This window comes from Drosophila grimshawi, unplaced genomic scaffold (genome assembly GCF_018153295.1).
Source record: "Drosophila grimshawi isolate 15287-2541.00 unplaced genomic scaffold, ASM1815329v1 contig_44, whole genome shotgun sequence".
NCBI classification, from domain to species: Eukaryota; Metazoa; Arthropoda; class Insecta; order Diptera; family Drosophilidae; genus Drosophila; species Drosophila grimshawi.
In genome coordinates this window covers 16,128,940-16,149,001 of record NW_025063240.1, presented here as the reverse complement: position 1 = coordinate 16,149,001, position 20,062 = coordinate 16,128,940, and the positions used below count along the sequence as shown (strand labels likewise).

General features: G+C 42.1%; 1 protein-coding gene across 3 annotated transcripts; it reads right to left on the bottom strand.

The window, feature by feature from the left end:
* Positions 1-463: 463 nt before the first annotated feature.
* On the bottom strand, positions 464-19,661 carry LOC6557958 (glutamate synthase [NADH], amyloplastic). 3 transcript variants are annotated; one of them, XM_032743294.2, is made up of 15 exons: positions 19,544-19,652; positions 11,584-12,096; positions 11,393-11,520; positions 7,668-8,754; positions 7,423-7,425; positions 7,089-7,252; positions 5,857-7,020; positions 5,661-5,791; positions 5,238-5,596; positions 5,027-5,172; positions 4,339-4,448; positions 4,142-4,275; positions 1,924-3,743; positions 1,203-1,861; positions 464-1,138 (listed from the first exon to the last, which is right to left on the bottom strand). In XM_032743294.2, exons 2-15 carry the CDS (start codon positions 11,911-11,913, stop codon positions 993-995), a joined length of 6,381 nt encoding a protein of 2,126 aa, XP_032599185.1. In that variant the 5' UTR covers positions 11,914-12,096; positions 19,544-19,652; the 3' UTR covers positions 464-992. The 3 variants fall into 3 exon arrangements, with proteins under 3 accessions (XP_032599185.1, XP_001984051.1, XP_032599186.1); XM_001984015.2 differs by lacking the exons at positions 7,423-7,425; positions 19,544-19,652; XM_032743295.2 differs by lacking the exons at positions 464-1,138; positions 1,203-1,861; positions 1,924-3,743; ... (1 more) ...; positions 4,339-4,448; positions 7,423-7,425 and having other exon boundaries at positions 5,023-5,172; positions 19,544-19,661.
* Positions 19,662-20,062: the final 401 nt, after the last annotated feature.

The following is a 20,062-nucleotide window of genomic DNA, read 5'->3' as shown; positions in this document are numbered from 1 at the left end:
TTTTGCTAGCAACAGTTTATTATATTGAATACTTCACCATTTGATTTCACATATAAGTTTGTATATATATATATGTAAATATATATCGAAGGTATATATTGTAATTCAGATTAAGCTGGTTAAACGTACATATATATATATATATATATATACCAAAGGGAAATTTATGTAACATGTGGCTTTAAAAATACCAATAGTAATATTATAATACATATTGTAAATAGTATGTAGGTAGACTTTGCACTTAACGATCAGTTGTAGCTCAAAAAACAAACAACATCTACTACAAATGCAATTTGATATACTCGCGTGTGTAGGCTGGGTTGGTTATATATTTTTTGTGGTTCAGTGCGGTAATTAATAGTATTAATATTTGGGAATTCAGCATACCAATTTGTCATTTTTCCAAAAACAGCTATAGAAACATAATTCAAATAAGTACAATGTCAATGTTTGAACAGAATAATGCATATATCGATTATGTAATGTTATAGCTTTTTTTTACGTAACGCATAAACGGTTAATTTCTAGTTATTGTCCTTGAAATTTGGATATTGGTTTAAGACCCTCCCAATTTGTTGGGTTTAATTATTTTATTTGCCAAACATTCGTTTTGCACTCTTAATTGACTCAATCTCTCATTGCAACATTTTGATCATCGTTTTTGGAGGGCATCGCGACAGCTAGCCTGGCCAGCAACGCCTTGTGGGCGTGGCATCGTCGCATCATCAAATAAAACCAAAAGCGAAAATCGTGTTTAATAGTGTAAAAAAAACTCAAGTCTTTTTTTTGTTTTTGTTTTGTGTAGTGTGTAAACTAAACTAAAATCGCGAAAATAAAAATCACAAATTGCAAATTGTTTTTCGAGGCGAAAATCAACGAATTTTTCTATGCTAAAGACGATGCACGCACACAGACAAACTCCCCGCATCCACATCAACATCCTCATCCACATTGACATCAACATCCACATTATCATCTTGATCAGGTACTTAGAACCTGGGTACAGTGGGATCAATGACGCCGCCGGGACCAGGTAAACCACTGGGTTTGCCCGTGAGATAGGAGTCCACTTGGCGCGCTGCCTGACGACCCTCCGTAATGGCCCACACCACCAATGATTGACCACGGCGGCAATCTGCAATAAAGAGCAATCTTAAGAGATGCTGTTCCAGTCAACTCAACTAAGCTGATCGACTTACCGCCCGCTGCAAAGACCTTGGGATTGGAGGTGCCATACTGTCCATTGGTGGCCTTAATGTTGCCGCGCGGATCCAGTTCCAGGGCCAGCTCACTGGACACCGACTTCTCGGGCCCGAGGAAGCCCATGGCCAACAGTATCAGATCAGCGGCAAAGTATTTCTCCGATCCGGCCACTTCCTGCATGCGCCACTGGCCCGTCTCCGACTTGGTCCACTCGACTTCAACGGTGTTCACGCCCTTAATGTGACCATTCTCGCCCACAAACTCTTTGGTCGTGGTGCAGTACTGACGCGGATCCTTGCCCCACTTGAGACGCACCTCCTCGTGCCCGTAGTCCACACGGAATACCTTCGGCCACTGTGGCCAGGGATTATCCTCGGCACGCTTTGCCGGCGGCTCTGGCAATATCTCAAACGAGGTAATGCTCTTGGCACCCTGACGCAACGAGGTCGCAATGCAATCGCAACCAGTGTCGCCGCCACCAATGATGATGACATTCTTGCCCTCGGCCGAAATGATCTCCTTCTTGCCGCCCAGCTGCTTCTTCTGCTGCGCCTCAAGGAACTCCATGGCAAAGTGAATACCCTGCAGATCTCGATTGGCCAGCGGCAGATCCCTTGGCCAGGTGGAGCCAGTGGTTAAAAGCACGGCATCATAGCTATAAGGGATTGGGTTTAGATTGAGCAAAAATTAATATTTTATATCTCCCTCAAAACTCACCCGTGAACCAACTTCTCGGCGCTGGTGTCCTTGCCAATGTGGACATTGGTGCGGAATTCGACGCCCTCATCGGCCATGAGATCGACACGTCGCTTGACCACCTCCTTGGATAGCTTCATTGTTGGAATGCCGTACTGCAGCAGTCCGCCGACGCGATCATTGCGCTCAAAGACCGTCACAAAGTGTCCAGCACGGTTCAGCTGTTGGGCAGCAGCCAGGCCGGATGGACCGGAACCCACAATGGCCACCCGCTTGCCGGTACGCGTTTCAGGGATCTCAGGCTTAATCCAGCCCTGCTCGAAGGCATGATCAATGATGGCACATTCGATATTCTTGATGGTCACAGCCGGCTCCGAGATGCCGAGGACACAAGAGCCCTCGCACGGTGCCGGACAGACGCGACCGGTAAACTCGGGGAAATTATTGGTTTGCAATAGTTGACGCAGGGCCTCTTGCCATTCGCCATGGAAAACGAGATCATTCCACTTGGGTATGATGTTGCCCAAAGGACAACCCGTCGAATTGGATTGACAGAATGGGACACCGCACTCCATGCAACGGGCTGCCTGCATCTTGAGGTTCTTGCGCACATGCGGCAAGTTGTAGACCTCGTTCCAGTCCTGCTGACGAACGCCTGCGTCGCGATACGGGGCCGCCTCTCGCTTGTATTTGACGAAGCCATGTAGCTTGTCCAGGACACGATCGGCACGCTTCTGCTCCAGGGCCACATCCTGGATGGCCTCCTCGATGTCCTTTATGTGCGGCTCATGCTTGCCATTGCCATTCTCAATGGCCGACACCTTGACCGGTTGCTCCACGGCTGCTTGTTCGGCCATATCCTTGAGGGCCTTCTGATACTCATAGGGGAATACCTTGACAAACTTGGACTGCTCGTGCTCCCAATTCTGCAGCAGCTCTTGGGCCACCTTCGAGTTCGTTTTGGTAATAAAGTCAGTGAGTAGCTGCTTCACCAGAGCTACATCCTCGGCCAGTTGTAGTGGCAACAGCTCCACGGACTCCGGGTTAACCTTGGGCTTGAAGGATCCATCAATGTCATAAACATAGGCAATGCCACCAGACATGCCGGCGGCAAAGTTGCGTCCCGTCAAGCCAAGGATGACAACCAATCCACCCGTCATATACTCGCAACCGTGGTCACCAACACCCTCGACGACGGCCGTCACGCCGGAATTGCGCACACAGAAGCGCTCGGCGGCAATGCCCCGGAAATAGGCGTTGCCCTCGGTGGCGCCATAGAGACACACATTGCCTACGATCACATTGAGATGCGACTCGAAGGGTGCGGTGTCTGGTGGACTGATGATGATGTTGCCACCACACAAGCCCTTGCCCACATAATCGTTGGCATCGCCCTTGAGGGTGACGTTGACGCCACGTGCCAAGAAGGCGCAGAAACTCTGGCCAGCCGATCCCTCCAGGAAGATATCGATGGTCTTGCCACTGGGCAGACCAGCCTCGCCATACTTGCAGGCAATGTGATAGCTCAGCGTGGAGCCAAATGCGCGCTCCTCATTGTGTATGCCCATCTTAACGGTGATATTATCTTCGGCACCATTAAAGATCTGCTGGGCGCGGGCAATCAGCTGATTATCGGCACGATTCTCCAGCTGGAAATCCTGCTTAACAGAGCCACCCACAATATTGGTGCCCGGACGCAGCTCCAGTGCCGGCTTCAACAGCAAGCTGAGGTCCAGATGGCTAGCCTTGGTTCCGCGTTGACTGGCAACACGCAACAAATCGGTGCGTCCAATTAGATCCTGAAACTTGCGTATGCCCAAATTGGCCATGATTTGACGAATCTATAAGAGAGAAAGAGAGACGAAGAGAGATGTGTAAAATTAGTAGGAGCTTAATGTGAATATGAATAATCGCATGGAAATCAGAAAGCTTCGATTCTAAAGTGAATTCAATTTTCAGCATAATTCTAATAACTATATAATTTTACTATATAAGTATTAATAAAATGGGAATTTTGAAAACCCTTTTTTGTAATTTCATATTTTATAAAGTAAAATTTCAGCAAACAGTTTTGAAATTCCCATATTTACAATGTATACTTCATCTTCAGTCAAAAGATATGTACAAAAAAACAATCTAATTGGTTCTCTTTCTGGCAAGACATCGGGAAAAGTACTAATTTTCCGGCAATTCTAAATTCCAAACGACAAATGTAATAAAAAAAACACAGATAACCTACATCCTCAGCGAGCATGAAGAAGAAGTTAATCACATGCTCCGGCTTGCCAGTAAACTTCTTGCGCAGCACCGGATCCTGTGTGGCAATGCCTACGGGACAGGTGTTCAAATGACACTTGCGCATCATGGTGCAGCCTGCAGAAGAAGAGATTAATCAGCTTGAGCACAAAGCCTAAAGTTCAAGTGTTCCATGCTTACCCATGACAATCAGCGGGGCTGTGCTGAAACCAAACTCATCTGCGCCAAGGAGAGCAGCGACGACGACATCGAAACCCGTGCGTAGTTGTCCATCCGCCTGAACGACCACTCTGATTGATGCCAACGATCCCAGGTTGAGGTGGAGGAGTAGGAAGATATGACATAAAAAGGAATGCAATGTTAACCAAGGATTCAACAAGCGGATCAAAGTAATGAGAAGAAATTACGAATGGAGCACAGCGCGGCGCGACGATCGTGCGAGCGAGCGAGCAAGTGAGCAAGGATGGACACCGATCGGTTCAATGCGGTTCAATTCGGTTTGGTTCGGTTCGGAATCATTATCAATTGGTTTGCAATAATTTGCGTAAGCAATCAGGCTATATATATATATATATATATCAATTCAGCAATCTCGATACACAGCAGCAATATTGACACCATCGAGTTTTATGTGTAGGAATATCGATCAGTTTCCTTTATCCATTGCAATACTGATCTGTTGATCGGTGGTCCGCAACTCAATCAGATAATCAACGAGTTAATCTCAATAATCTCGTCCAACGCTGTCATCTGGGATAACCAGGCGCTCTTCAGTAATATGTTTCTTTCATGATTAGTAACAAGTGGGGGATTGGAGTGTGTTTTTTTTGTTGGGTCATGTTTTGGGGTGTGCTGGTCGGAAACTTACCTTGATCGTAGATTATTCAAAACAAGTACTTGATGCGTTTCAGCAATGCCCAGTTCCCATGGCAAACCAGCGTTCTTAATGCCCGTCCAGGAGCTGGCGCCGGTGCCGCCATCATGTCCAGAGATGACAATATGCTCGGCTTTGCCCTGTAAGGGAGAGGAGAAGGAGTATTTCAGTAAAGGAACATCACATTTTTAGCTGAAAAACCCACCTTGGCAACGCCGGAGGCTACAACGCCCACTCCCACCTCGGAGACCAGTTTGACACTGATGCGTGCATTGGGATTGGAGCACTTGAGATCGTAAATCAACTCGGCCAGATCCTCAATAGAGTAGATATCGTGATGTGGTGGTGGCGATATTAAACCCACACCCGGAACCGATTTCCGGGTCTTGGCAATATCCTTCGTCACTTTGTAGCCGGGCAGCTCGCCACCCTCGCCGGGCTTGGCACCCTGAGCCATTTTGATCTGCAAATCATCCGCATTGGCCAGATACGAGGCGGTCACACCAAAGCGACCCGAAGCCACCTGCTTGATGGCCGAACGACGGCTGTGATTCGGATCTTGATCTGCAAAGGGTGTTGAACTTGTATCATATATATCCCTAACACAAATCCTCACTCCTGGACTTACTCAGATAGCGATCAGAGTCCTCGCCGCCTTCGCCGGTGTTGCTCTTGCCGCCAATGCGATTCATGGTTATGGAGAGCGTCTGATGCGCCTCCAGCGAGATACTGCCAAAGCTCATGGCACCAGTGGCGAATCTGAATATGGAATGAATAGTAATCAGTCAAATATCAGTTGGAAACCTTAGAAACTTTCCACATACCGCTTAACAATTTCACTAGCTGGCTCCACTTCGTCAATGTTGATCTTCTTGCGATCATCAACAAACTCCAGTTGACCACGAAGGGCGCATTGTTTGACGCTCTCCAGGGTGGTCTTCTTGAAAGCCTCAAAGGCGTTCTGGTTGTTGTTGACGGCCGCCTCCTGCAGACTGCCAATGGAGCTGGGCTCATTGATGTGCGCCTCGCCGCCATGGCGCCAGTGATACTGTCCGGGATTACGCAGAATGCGCGTATCCGGCGACACCTTGCCGTAGGTGAGCTGGAAACGTTCGAGGCCCTCCTTGGCGAGTATCTCCAGAGTGACGCCACCAATGCGACTCTGTGTGCCACGGAAGCACTTGTCAATTAGCTCCTTACCCAAGCCAACTGCCTCGAAGATCTGGGCGCTCTTGTACGACTGCAGCGTACTGATGCCCATCTTGGCCATCACCTTGGCAATGCCCGTATCTATGGCCTGAGCGTAGGCGGCATAGATCTGCTTATTTGTTGTGTCCGGTGCAATGACGCCATCATCTCGCAGAGCCTCAGCCAACTCGAAGGCCAAATAGGGGCAAATGACATCGGCGCCATAGCCCAGGAGGACGCAAACATGATGGACTTCGCGTGCCTCGGCCGTCTCCACAATGATGCCGACCTTCATGCGTTGCAGCGTCTCAATCAGACGATGATGCAGTGCACCCAGTGCGAGTAGAGCGGAAACCGCCACATGCTCATTGACGCCAGCTTCACGATCCGAGATGACGAGCAGTTGATAGCCAGCCTGGGCGGCATTGACGCCCTCGCGGCAGATGCGATCGATGCAATCGAGATAGCCCTGATAGCCATCACTGTATGGGAATGTAATGTCCAGGACCTTGGTCTTCCAGCCACGATGCGTATTTCGCTTCAGGAGCTGGGTATCTGGAATGCTCAGTATGGGATTGGGCAGCCAAATGCGATGCACTTGCTGTGCCGATGGCTGCAACAGATTTGCCTCCGGCCCAACGGGACACTGCATGGACATGACGACCTTCTCGCGGAATGGATCAATCGGTGGATTGGTCACCTGGGCGAACAGCTGCTTAAAGTACTCATACGGAATGGGCTGAAAGCCGGACAAACAAGCCAACGGTGCATCATTGCCCATGGATCCAAGTGCCTCTTTTCTACAAGGGCAGAGAAGAAGGAGATGGTTAAGATAACGTCTCGTCGTTTAGTTCTCTCTTTTACTTACTTGTTCTTGAACATGGGAATCAGCAGCATGTTGACCGTCTCCGTGGTGTAGCCAAACAGCGAGAGTCGTGGATCAAAGATGCCGCGCTGCGAGGCTGGCGGCTTGGCTGGCTCCTCAATGGGCGTGTTGAGCACATTTGCATTGCGAATCTCATCAAGCGTGATCTGGGCGAGGGAAAATGGTGGTGAAAGGAATTAAAGCAACAGTTCTGAGGCAGTTTTGCAACTAGGACACATGCGATGCAATTCAAACGTAAAGCTAACACGACTATAACGACTCAGTGAGAGAGAGAGAAAGCGAGAGGAGAGAAGCAGGAAGAGAGCCGTCAACTCACCATCTGGATTGGTCCACAGGTGAACGATTATCACATTATTGTAAGCATGGCAGAGAGAAATGGACAAATTGAGAGCAATAACAATTACATAGCGATACAAATATAAATATGTATTCAGTTGTTTTTGCTGTTGCTGTTGTGCTCAAAAGTGTCTCATGTGGATTATATATATATATATATATATATATATATATATATATATATGTATGTATAGATACCTAAAGAATCCCTGAAAACCCACTCACCTTCTGCTGCAGCCAGTCCGAATGTGGTCGCGACTTGGCAATGCGTGCCTTCAGCTCAATGTCCTGGATGAGCTTCTGCTCCTTGGTGTCCACGAGCAGCATGCGACCGGGCTTCAAGCGACTCTTGAGCGCCACTTGAGATGGATCCACATCGTAGACACCAACCTCGGAGGCCATGACCAGCACATTATCCTTGGTCACATAGAAACGTGACGGACGCAATCCATTCCTATCCAGTACAGCGCCAATAAAGCGGCCATCCGTGAAACTAATGAGTGCCGGACCATCCCAGGGCTCCATTACACAGGCGGCCCACTGATAGAAGTCACGCTTCTCCTGCGGCATGGTGCGATCATTTTGCCATGCCTCCGGCACCATGGTCATCACAGATTCCGGCAGCGAACGCTCGCTTGCCATTGTAATGAACTCGAGCACACAATCGAAGGAGCCCGAATCGGAGAGATTTGGCTCGACGACGGGATACAGCTTCTTGAGCTGCTCGCCAAAAAGGTCGGACTGCATAACACCCTCACGGGCCTTCATCAAATTGACATTGCCACGCAGCGTATTGATCTCCCCGTTGTGGGCAAGAACACGCAACGGATGGGCACGCTCCCAGCTAGGGAAGGTGTTGGTGGAGAAGCGCGTGTGCACCAGCGCCATATACGTCTCGAAATCGGGATCCTTGAGATCCGTATAGTAATCCCACAACTGATCCGAGGTGAACAGACCCTTGTAGACGACAGTCCGATCCGATAGCGAACAAATATAGAAGCGTCTGCCCGGCTTGCCCAGCTCATGAGTCGCCCGCTTCCTCAGCACGAACACCTGACGCTCAAACGACTTCTCATCGCTGCCAGCGGGCCGAGCGACGAAAACCTGACGTGACAACGGCTCCGATTTGCGGGCAACGATGCCGATGGCCTGCTGATTGGCCGGAACTGTGCGCCAGGCGAGCACCGACAAACCCAGACTCTTGGCAAGCTCATTAAACTCCGACTCGGCGGCGACATGCTGCGCCTCATCCAAATAGAAGATGCCCGTGGCATAGTTGCCCAGCTCCGGCAAGTTTACGCCCTGCGCAGCACTATAAAAAATGTGAAAGAACAGTTCGAAATACAATTAAATGAAATATGCGAAATCATGCTAAAATTGATACATATGTATATATATTCTATATTCTATGCTCGTTAAGTTCAATTTATTTTTATTATTATTATCATTAAAATCTATTAAATTTCAAATTCTATTTTATTTAATTGAACTTAATGGCTTCAAGCTGTTTTAAATTTCGGTTTGATTCGTTGATTTTTTAGAGAGTTAAATTCGAAATTTAAAATTATATTACAATATTTGATCATGCTGAGCGCGAAATGGATTTAAATTCGTATTTTAATTCACACGTTTTCAACTTTAAACGGAATATTAATCTGGAGGTCAAACCATTAACAACAATTTTAGTATTATTCCAGGTATCAAACCATGTTTAAAAAGCCTTGGTTTTTTGTTTTATCGTATAAGATTTGACAAAGTTATGGTTGTGGAAAGTTTTCGACCATTACCTGCACTTTTATAGAGTCCAATTTAAGCTTCCCATTCATATTCTTGGGTATTGAGTGTAGTAAACTAGAAACGAACAGCCCAAATCTTTATTGCACATTAAAATCAACGCAAGGCTGTTAAAAATGCGCGGGGTTTTCATTTGTCAATTAAATGAAATTTATCGCCATTCATCATCGTGACTGCGATGCGGATTCCTTTGCGTCAAAAGTGACGAATGTGAGGAGACAATAGCTTATCAGTATCAGTTGTCTTTGTTGCCGTTTGTCATTCAAAATGTGAGTTATACTATACACTTGAGAACTGTGTCTGGTTGACTGGCTGGGCTGTAGTTGTTTTCCTATTACGTCGTAGTTTATACGTCGCCCCCCAATGGTGAGTTGGCGGAATATATACTCACTTAATACATACTAATGTCTGACCCCTAAGGCGTTTTCCTTGAACTTGACATTGCAAAACCAACCTGTTGCTCCACATAACAACAGCTGCTCTCCTACCAGTCAGAGACCCCGTCGAAATCACTCGGCACGTGCGTGTCAAGCGTGAATTTCAATTCGTTTTGATTTTTTTTTGACAGCATTCCACAACTGTTTACCGTCTACTATATAGTTTTTTCATTAAGTTTTGACGACACAAGTCCAAAAATTTGTTTTGGGATATATCAATTAGCCCTGTTGTCGTCGGTTAGGCGATAATTAAACAAGATTTACAGCTTTTGATGACATGACGTTTTCGGTATAGATATAGATATTAACTACACTATTTTCAGCAGCTATAAATAGCTCACTGCATATTTGTTAAATCATTCTTACTCATAGTATATTCAACAGAGAGTATAATTAGTTCAATTATTAAAATTACACTTTTACAAAGGTTAACGAACCCAAGACGGTGCTGTTTTAATATACTAATAATACAAAAGTTTCAAGTCATCATAGGAGAATTTTATAGCGAAGTCAACAATACTCTGTAAATAATTATGTCTATGCCATAAACGAACTAGGTAATCTGTATCGCTTTTGTTTCTGAGATTACTGTTTTGGATTGGCCTGACTTTTAAAGCCCACTGTAAGTACATAACTGTATAACTACACTCACTGTGTAAAAATCGCATTTAAAGCGGGTGTAAAAAAATAAATAAAACAAAACCTTTTATTATTCATGTGTCACATTTATGAATGTATTCTTTCATTTTGAAAGCTTCTGCTAAAGAATTTAATGGCATAATTTGAGCGAAACTAATTCTCTACAAATTATGTACATTAACCCACTCTCCCGCCAGCTACAACCCCTCATCAATCAGATTTTGGATAATGCGTACAAAGCTTGACAAATATCAAATCCGTAACGTGTCAATAAAAAACAAAATTCCATTCGAAAAAACATCAAGTGAGCGCAGAGAGGAATTCTAGATTTTTGGAGAGGAATTCTAGACTTTCTAGGTGCACTTGAGAGTATATACACATATGCATACATACTTATTCAATGGGTTATGTATGTGCCTCATGTTAGAAAACTATTTTTGACGTGCGCTCGCCTGATGTGTTAGTTTTTTTTTTTTTTTTATTATTTTCATGTCGGAGCGGAGCCAATGAAGCAAACAACGTTGGCAAATACAAATACATATGCAAATAATAAAATAACATGAACAGTTTATGTTCGTTGGAATGCCGTATTCTAAATGCCCTTAAAATGTGAGAAAAAAAAAATGAAGAAAACTTTCCCAATTCAAATTATTAATATAAATTTAATGTGCAAATTGATGAAAATTTCCTGTAGTCATTTCTATGACATTTCCACATTATTTCTGTTATTTTATTTTTATAATATTTATAGATAATGTGATAATGCCTTCTATTGTCATGTCTCTTGATAGTTGAATTGTAGATTAGATAAGCTGATCACACAAAAACACAGACTGACGTTTAGATAGCTCAGGTGTTTGCTACATGGCTGTAATAGTCGTAATACCCACTGGCCAACTGACAGGGCAGGGCATTTACGACTGGTACGAAAGCATTCAACTATTTGTGCATTTCGCGCACGAGATCGGCGCGATCTCAGACAAGACAAATAACACTAATCAATGGCATGCTGCAGTGCTGCCAAGTGCAAATGAACCCCCCAATAGATGTACACATATAAATAAAAATAAGTAAACTTACAGAGCCTTGGCATAGAGTCGGTGCGGAATGGAAGCCAATACACCAGCGCCATCGCCGGTATCATTGTCGCAGGCGCAGGCGCCCCGATGATTCATCCGTTCTGACAGGGTCTGGGCATCACGTAGAATCTGCACAAATTAAACGAATTTTCTCTGTATCTATTATCGAAACAGTTTAAGGGTTTCACATACCTTGTGAGAGCGTTTGCCATCGATGGCCACAATGAAGCCAACGCCGCATGCCTCGTGCTCGTTCTGCGGATCGTAGAGACCCTGTTTGCCAGGTGCCTCCCAGGGCATCTGCTGCTGCTGCTCCTCCTCCTCATGCTCGACATGTTCACCTTCCACTTGCACTTGATTCAAATCCAATTCATTCGACTGTTCGTTCGTACGCGACGCGTTCACGTTCTCACTATCGTTATCGTTATCGATAGCGTTTTCAAAGTTAGTATTGTTATTGATGCTGCTATCAACACTTGTTGCACATTCAAATTCGCAATTGTCAGTGGTTATTGGTGCCATTATACGCTGTTACCGTTGCACTTGCTTAAATACTTTTCGCTTTGCTATGCTCTTCTTTAAATATTTACTTGTTTTGCTTGGTCTTTATTTGCTTTTATTGGTTTGTTGTTTTTTTTTCACTTCAACTGTTTCTGCTTAATATTGTTAACAGTTTTATTAGCACAGAAACCACAATTGTATTTGCTGTAAAAAGAAAAGAAATTGAAATTAGCCATTTGAAAATATGTTTATTTAAAAAAATGTTTTGCACTACAAATTTTTAGTTTGCACTATTTTTGCGTATTACAATTACACACAGCACACACACACAGAGAAACATGTAAATTATGCAGTTACGGTTTTTGCGCTTGCCTCAACTTATTTATTTATTGCTCACGAACGCTTGCTGGGGCACACGCGACACTGACGGCTGCTCACAAGCGAATGAGCTCCAACTGTGGAGCGCTCAACAGTTTCTAACCCAACACAGCACTCGCCAGCTGAGAGCAGAGGCAAAAGCAGCAGCAGTAGCAGCAGCAGAGGCGCCAGGAGGAGAACAGAACCAGCAATGATCTATCGGACTGAAGGCACTCAAAGCAATCGTTTCTCTTTGCTCCTCTCTCACCCTATGCAACAGTTTTGCATGCATTTCGATCTAATTCATATCGATCTGTCTCTCTCACTCTCTCTCACCCTTTGAAATGGATCCAGAGAGCGGCCTTTCGACTCGATTCTCATTGCATTTGCAGTCGCTCTCGCATTAAACACACTCTCCCTTTCACACACCCTTTGCAATAGTTTTTGCATGCTGATTCGATTCGATTCTTATTGCATTTGCATTTGCTTTTGATTTGCTGTCTATCGAAAAATGGTTTATCGTCGGTGCTGCTGCGTAAAATAAATGTGCACTTGAATCAATTGTTGCCCATATTCACTCAATTATTTGATAAATACGAGATAGTTGTGAACAACCCACACTAATAAATATAATCAAGATCTATTCACATAAGGGGCGCATTATTTAATTTTTTGATTAAACTAGGAACCCGAGTTTGTTCACCGTTCTCGAAATGGTAAAAACTTGTAATTTATAAATAATTTATCTTTTTTATTATACAAACATATTTATTTATTGTTCGGCTGGATTTAAATGAAGAACGGGTTCATTTACGCTTCAGATATTGAAATAAGTACAGCTCAAAACGAGAAATGGTAAAAGGCACAAAAAACAACAACAAAAAATTCCAAATACGTTGGATTAAACGAACCGCAATAAACAACAACGTAAATGATTAATAAAAGGTTGAGAAAAAAAGTTTAAATAAATTAGAAAAGAAAATAAAATCACGAGACACATAAAGAAAACAAGCGAACAAACATATAAAATTTTATTTTGTATCTGAAGGCCACGGTAGTTGTATTTTGCTGTATTTAAGACTTATAATAAATAATTTGTTGTTTTTATAAGCTTAAGGGCTTTTTGAAGCAAAAGAAATTATATTTCAAGATTAAATACACGCAAATGACGCATAAATTATATTTAAATATATATATTTCTTGACTGTCACAAATTTGTGATTTTGCTGATTGGATTTTGATGAGTTTGTCAACCTTAGCTTCTAAATATATGTTAGCTAAATATTGCACTTCAATTATCTTTTTGATACTCTTGTCACACACACACACATATATGGGGATAATTTAAGATCATCTATTTATAAATGAAAATGCAAATTTGTTTCTGACAAAGTCGAAGTCGAACAGCAAGAGAATATCGCAACGATAAAATAGCACACAAAATTTTCCATGCCACGCGCGCCCCATCGAAAAAGAGAGAAAGACAATCGCAATAATGGGGAAAAAATGGTGGCCTACGGGCTAGTTTAGATAACAATCTATCTATTTATCTGTGTGTATGTGTGTGTAGACATTTATGTTAATTAATGCTGCTCAAGTGAATCAATCAATGCTATGCCCCAAACGTGATAAGCGTCCAAGTTCAGCGATCCGATGCAACACGCGTGAAATGGCTTCCAGAGGCTTAATGTTGGTCTACTATCAACTGAATCTGTTTTCGTTTCTACGAAGCAGCCAGACAGACAGAAGAAAACACTCATCTATACATTTATGTATACATATGAATGAATTTAAGAGTAATTCGCACAGTTTATACCCTAAACCCAAATTGATGGGCAAAAAGGCTCTAATAAATCTTGTGAAATATGTTTGTAACAGGTAAGAGGCAGCAACGTCGATCTTAATATGCAATCATATATCACGTCTTCCACCTTTGGATAAGTCTAAAGTTCAGGGTATCTCTCGACTAGCGCGCTCTTACTTGTTTCAATTGGGCAAAGTCCCTCGCAGCTGGCCGGCAAGAGATACGCACAAACTTATCTGTCCTCTGGCAAGCTACGTCACTGTGTGCAAAGGCAGAGGCAGAGGCGGAGACGCAAGACGGTGACACATTCTTAAAATACAGATAGTCGCAATAATCTCTACAGACTCAAACTGGTTTTTTGGCAGCAGTCGCAAAAAAGCAATTCATAAGCGATAATATTAGTGTGTGTGTGTTTGTTGTTGTTGTTGTTATCAGGTGACTAACATGTGGTTAGCGAGTGTCTGCAACTGAGGCGGAGTCAGAGGTGAGGCTCTTTACCAAAATACGCTACAACTAGACGATCGCAGGGTATCTCCATTTTATACACTAATCCGAAAGCTAACGTAAATATTTGGTTTATATTGAGCAATAGAATTTATATCGCACAATATAAACCAAATATTTTGGTTAACTTTTAGCTTAACCTTTTTATATGTACCTCAAACTAAATACAAAGTATCCGAAAGTCGGGCTACCAAGCTAAATGGGGGTTCGCGTGTTTGCTTTCTTTAATTATGAATAGTCTTCGTCAGACCCCTGCCTCTGATTTCCCCATTTGAAAGATAAGGTCCCCAATCTGAACACAGGTTCGTGCACTTTTTCGGCACACTGAACTTTTCCACATCAAATTGCGCAATAATCGATAGAGAAATGCTAGTAAAGATTGATTGTTTAGTCCAGTCCAGTCTAGTCATTGACTGTATCGATCAATTGAGAATTTATTATTCACGATTTTCTAGCGTGATAGGGAAACAAGTGGGGAGTCTGTATTTGTTAGCTAAAAATAAATGTTTTTTTTTTATGAATGGGAGAGAAATGCACAGTTTGATAAGATTTTTTTTAGTATACGCGTGTTTGATGTAGGTCGGACCATGTACCGAGGGTCCATATCGAAGTCCATACAGTGGAAAAGTTTTTGACGATTTTTTATATGCCAGAGATTTATAATAGCCAATAAGCGACCGCATCCGTTGTGTGTGTGAGAGTCACAAATTAGTTGAATGAGCCAAAATAAAGAGCTTATATTCGTGACAAGTATATATGATATACGTATATCTGTGTTGAAAACAAAATTCATTTGAGCAGATATAATATTTAGTTAAGATTTTACTAATTGCCAATCACGATATTATGTGAAAAAATTTGTTATTGTCAGCAAAAAAAAAGCATATAACCATATTCACATATGAATCTTCAAATAAATATCAAAAATTATACAAACATCTAACCAATGAGATCGAAAACAGACAAACAAAAATGCACACAGACGGGAATAGATATACAAGATACTGAGAAAATCCCGTGAGAAGAGTGTATGGAGAGAGTGGAGAGGGAGGGGGATGGCACACTTCCAGTGCGCCGGTTCAAAGTCCCAGGCGAGAATGCCTATATAGTGTAAATATATACCGACACATACACATTTTATGTGTGGCCCTATAATATACATATTTAATATGTAAACAAACGGCGCGATTACGCTGAATGCAACAAGTTTCAATAACCTCCCAGCGAATTAATGTTAAACAATCACAATATCATTTTGCGATAAACAAAACCGAAAAACAAAAACAAAAAACCGAAAATAACCGTAGATTATACATTAAAGTTGCGTATCCATTTACAAGTTGCGTGCTGGCCAAGTTTAAAAATAGACGCCAAGCACAAGAGTTGGGCAAATGGAAAATACATTTTCATGGTGCCATTAATAAATCGAATGTTTGCCTAAGACCGATTTGACTGCTTTTAACTATTTACGATACGAACTATTAACTATTAAAGTGCGCCGTATTTATTAAAGCCACTGGCCTTTGTGTGATCAAAGTTTGTGTACTTCAAGTAGTCGCTAAATTTTATTTGAGTTTTAATTTAGATAAACCAATTAATATGAGTGCGGTTTGCCCACTGTGCAGGTGGGCAGAGATAGCGACCAATTAAGCGTAAGTCCACAATATTTAAAAATAGTAACAATTAGTTTTCAGTAGCGGCATATTAAGGCGCAGCCCGTGCCCCTTTTAATAAGCGACAAAACTGCCAGTTTCATAGAGAAAGCTGCCTTTCAGTTCTATTTGGCTTTCATTGCGCTTTACAATTACCTTGAATTGGTTACAATTATTTAGAACGTAACTGAATATATCGTTATCGTCTGGTATGCCTGGTACTGTATTGTATTACCTAGCCAATACAGCTTGCATTCCAGATTTGATGAACTTTCTGATGCACATGTGCAAAAAAACTTGTTTATTTTCCAATATTTCGTTGTGCATATATATATATAGGTATATATATTTGTGAGTAGTTTGTGTGGATAAGGCTGGAAGCACGCTCTGTACTTTTTTAACAATAGAACTTAGATGTATAAATAAACGTAATACGTTTACCAAAAAAAGAGTTTCGCAAAGTTAATATAGTTTGAAGAGTTTAAAGTGAATTTCTAGATTCATGTTAAGAAAATCGTAAAAAATCAGCAGAATAAATTTCAAACTTATAATTATTGTTGAGTAGAAGCAATAAGCAGACAATACATTATTATATAAGTATTATATATGTATTGTGGCATGAGCTGTGAATAAAATTGTTTGATCGATGAAGCTTACACCAACTTACAAGTTATTGAAGCGTATTTCTTAAATGTACAATTGAGAGAAATAACCAAAAACAAAATTATTTCAGTATAGAAAATCGATAAAGTTTTATGGAAGCTTAAAGTCTTGATTTTGTAAACTTAAAATTATGAATGAAACAATTTAAAAGCGAATTAATTTCAGTGTACAGATGTCAATAGAGGGCTTTCAGTTGCACCCACATCGCATCGCATGTGTCCAGAGTAATATATAGATATCGTGTGTGCCTATTTATAGCTTCTCCGTTTCGGTGGCAAGGTGTAGCTGCTCCCCGGTCCCGCTGCGACCGTCAATTAGACAATAGAAAACTGCACTTAGCAGTCAATAAACAAATGTCGCAGTTTTTTTTCATCTCACTTTACATAGTCAAGTCAAATGAATGAAAACTTGGACTTGCAATGTCGTCATATGTCCACAACGATGTCCGTTGAAGGCGTGTTGAGCTTATCAGATAGGAAATCGATCAGGCGTTCCATTGTTATACAATATAAAATATCAGGCGAGGCACTCTGACGCATTATACATAATGACATATAAATCATAGGGCATTAAATGCACCATAAATGTTAATGGAAATTGGCGTCAGCAAATGCAACTCAATCAGCAGCAAACACAACAACTTGTTATCTGAAGTGTATGCTTTTGCTACTGTTGGAATTCAAGTTACTTTTGAATTACAAGCTTGAGCAGATTCCCCTGGGTACGACGCAATTGAATCAAAAAATCAGTGAGCCGTGAAACCACATGGAATTGCGGTGACTTTGGCGCCTGTCGCCTAACCTCTAAAAAGTATCCAATTTCAGTCTCAATTCCCCATCAAGCAATCAAGACTTGTTTAGTCGTAATTGAATTAGAAATTGAAATTGCTTATATTATGCATATGTAAATAATATCTGTACGTAATCTATAAATTACATATAAGAAGCTGGTTTATATCTAATCTATAAGTTTTGCACAAATATACCCTATAAGGGCATTTGCTGTGAGAATCAACTGTCCTGTTAAATACCATTTAAGGCATTCGCTCAAGCGTCAAGATGGAACGGCTTTCAAGCGACTTTTATGTTGTTGGTTAACAATGGCAACATTGTTATCCTTTCAATTGAAGTACACTTGGAAAGTCCTTTGGCAGCGTGAAAAGAACTAGCGAAAAATGCGACAAAAGACTTTGCCAGCTGATTATGTAAGCTTAGCTAAAAAGAGAGAGCAAGCGCTGAAAAGAGCGAGAGATGCTGCGCAAATACGCACAGAGAGGGAGAGAGATACACATAGAGGTAATTCCATATATGGCAACATAAATGCCAAAGTGCAGATGACACCAGCAGTGACGTAGAAAGGAATTTGCGAAAGCTTTTTCACACGCCCCCACATACAAGCAAACAAGCAACCCCACACACACACACATACACACACAGGGGACATTTTGATGCTACGTCACGTACGCAGTGGGAGGCTGGCTGGCATATTAAAACAAATTAAATTGACAAAGGAAATGTCAAAATACTTGACGAAGGATGCCCGCAAACACACACACACACAAACACAAAAATGTGTGTGTACACACTGGTGCGATTACATACCCATATTATGGCCGCAGGGCCAGCCCGTTTGGTGTCGAAAAAAAAGGAGAACAACAACGACGAGAAGGAGAAGAACAAGCACAACAACAAAAACATTGACAGCAGCGACCAACGCACAGCGTTCAAAATCACTGCCATGGTCTCTGCCTCTGGCTCTGCGCGTCGCAATTGCAGAGCTAACCTTAGACTGACCTTGAAGCGGAGCAGGCTGCTGACTGGCTACTCTACTCGACTCTACTCTACGGTGCTCTACTCTACTCTACGTTGCTCTACTCTACTCTACGCTGCTCAGTTCTATTATGCTCTGCTCAGTTCTGTTCTGGAACGGCTTTGGCGCGCACATGGCAAGATAGCGAGCAAAGCTGTATTTATTGTCGTCGTCGCGTGCAAAGAATTCAAGAAAGCAGATACAAAATAACAAAAAAAAAAGAGTAGTAAAATAAAAAATACACATGCAAAGCGACTTGAGCAAAAGGGTTGGAGCACTCTCATAAACATTGCCAAATAGATACAATACCAAGAAACGCACAAACAATACACACACACAGATAGAGAAAAAAAACTTCAGTTAACCAACGAGGGCGGAAGAATTGCTGCAGGACAGAAGCAGATGGCAGTGGGTAGAGAGGATGGAAGAGCTTTACTTATTGCTTACACAGCGCCTTTCATAAATGGAGAATCATTAAGTTATCACTGTAAATCAAACAAATTATGTATGTACACACTGTGCAAGGCAAGAGTTATTTATAACTTTCAGTGCTCAGAAGCATTGACAGAGTCTCTCTAATTGTTTGCACAACACTATAAGCAGACGTTGCTGCTGCTGCTGCTGAGTCGACTTCTTCTGCTCTGCCAATCTCCTCATGCTTTCCGCTTTCATTTGTGTACTTATTTATTATGCAAGTGTGTGTGTATGCGCTAAGTAAAATGTATCGATTTTTGCAAGCTAAAAACTCCTCTGGGAGTAGAGGAAACTATTATGCGGGTGTCAGAATTTTAAAGCACAATATTTATTTAAACTCATTTCATTCACTTTTGCGTTTACATTTAATTCAACATTTTTGCATTACTTTTTCGTTATTGTTGTTGTTGTCTCAGTTCAACTGCTTTCACATTAAGCACAAAATGAATAAAAAATTTCAGTATAACCGTTTGCTTTTAGCACTTCGATTTGGTTTATTTTGTCAACGTCCGACGGTTTCAGAATGCGACTGATTCCTTCAAGAGACCGAATGAGAATGAGCGAACGAGCCTAGGACGAAACTCATGCATTGCAAAGAGAGAGAGAGAGATGTGACGCGAGAGAGTGAGAAAAGTGGGAAGCTGAAAGAGCTTTTATGCAAAAGCAGATGTTTGCGTATAAATAAACAAAGACAATTCTCATACAACTTTAAGCGGCGTTTTATGTGGCCTGAATACCTGCTGCCTAAAAGCATATTTCGAAAATTTTCTTCACTTAAACGATACGAAGACAGCTCAAATTTACCTAACGTTATGCAACAGAATTTTTAATATACGTTACTCAACATTGCACTATGTGAAAAGCTGATTGATATGCCCCAACATCGTTGTCAGCATCAAAAATATCG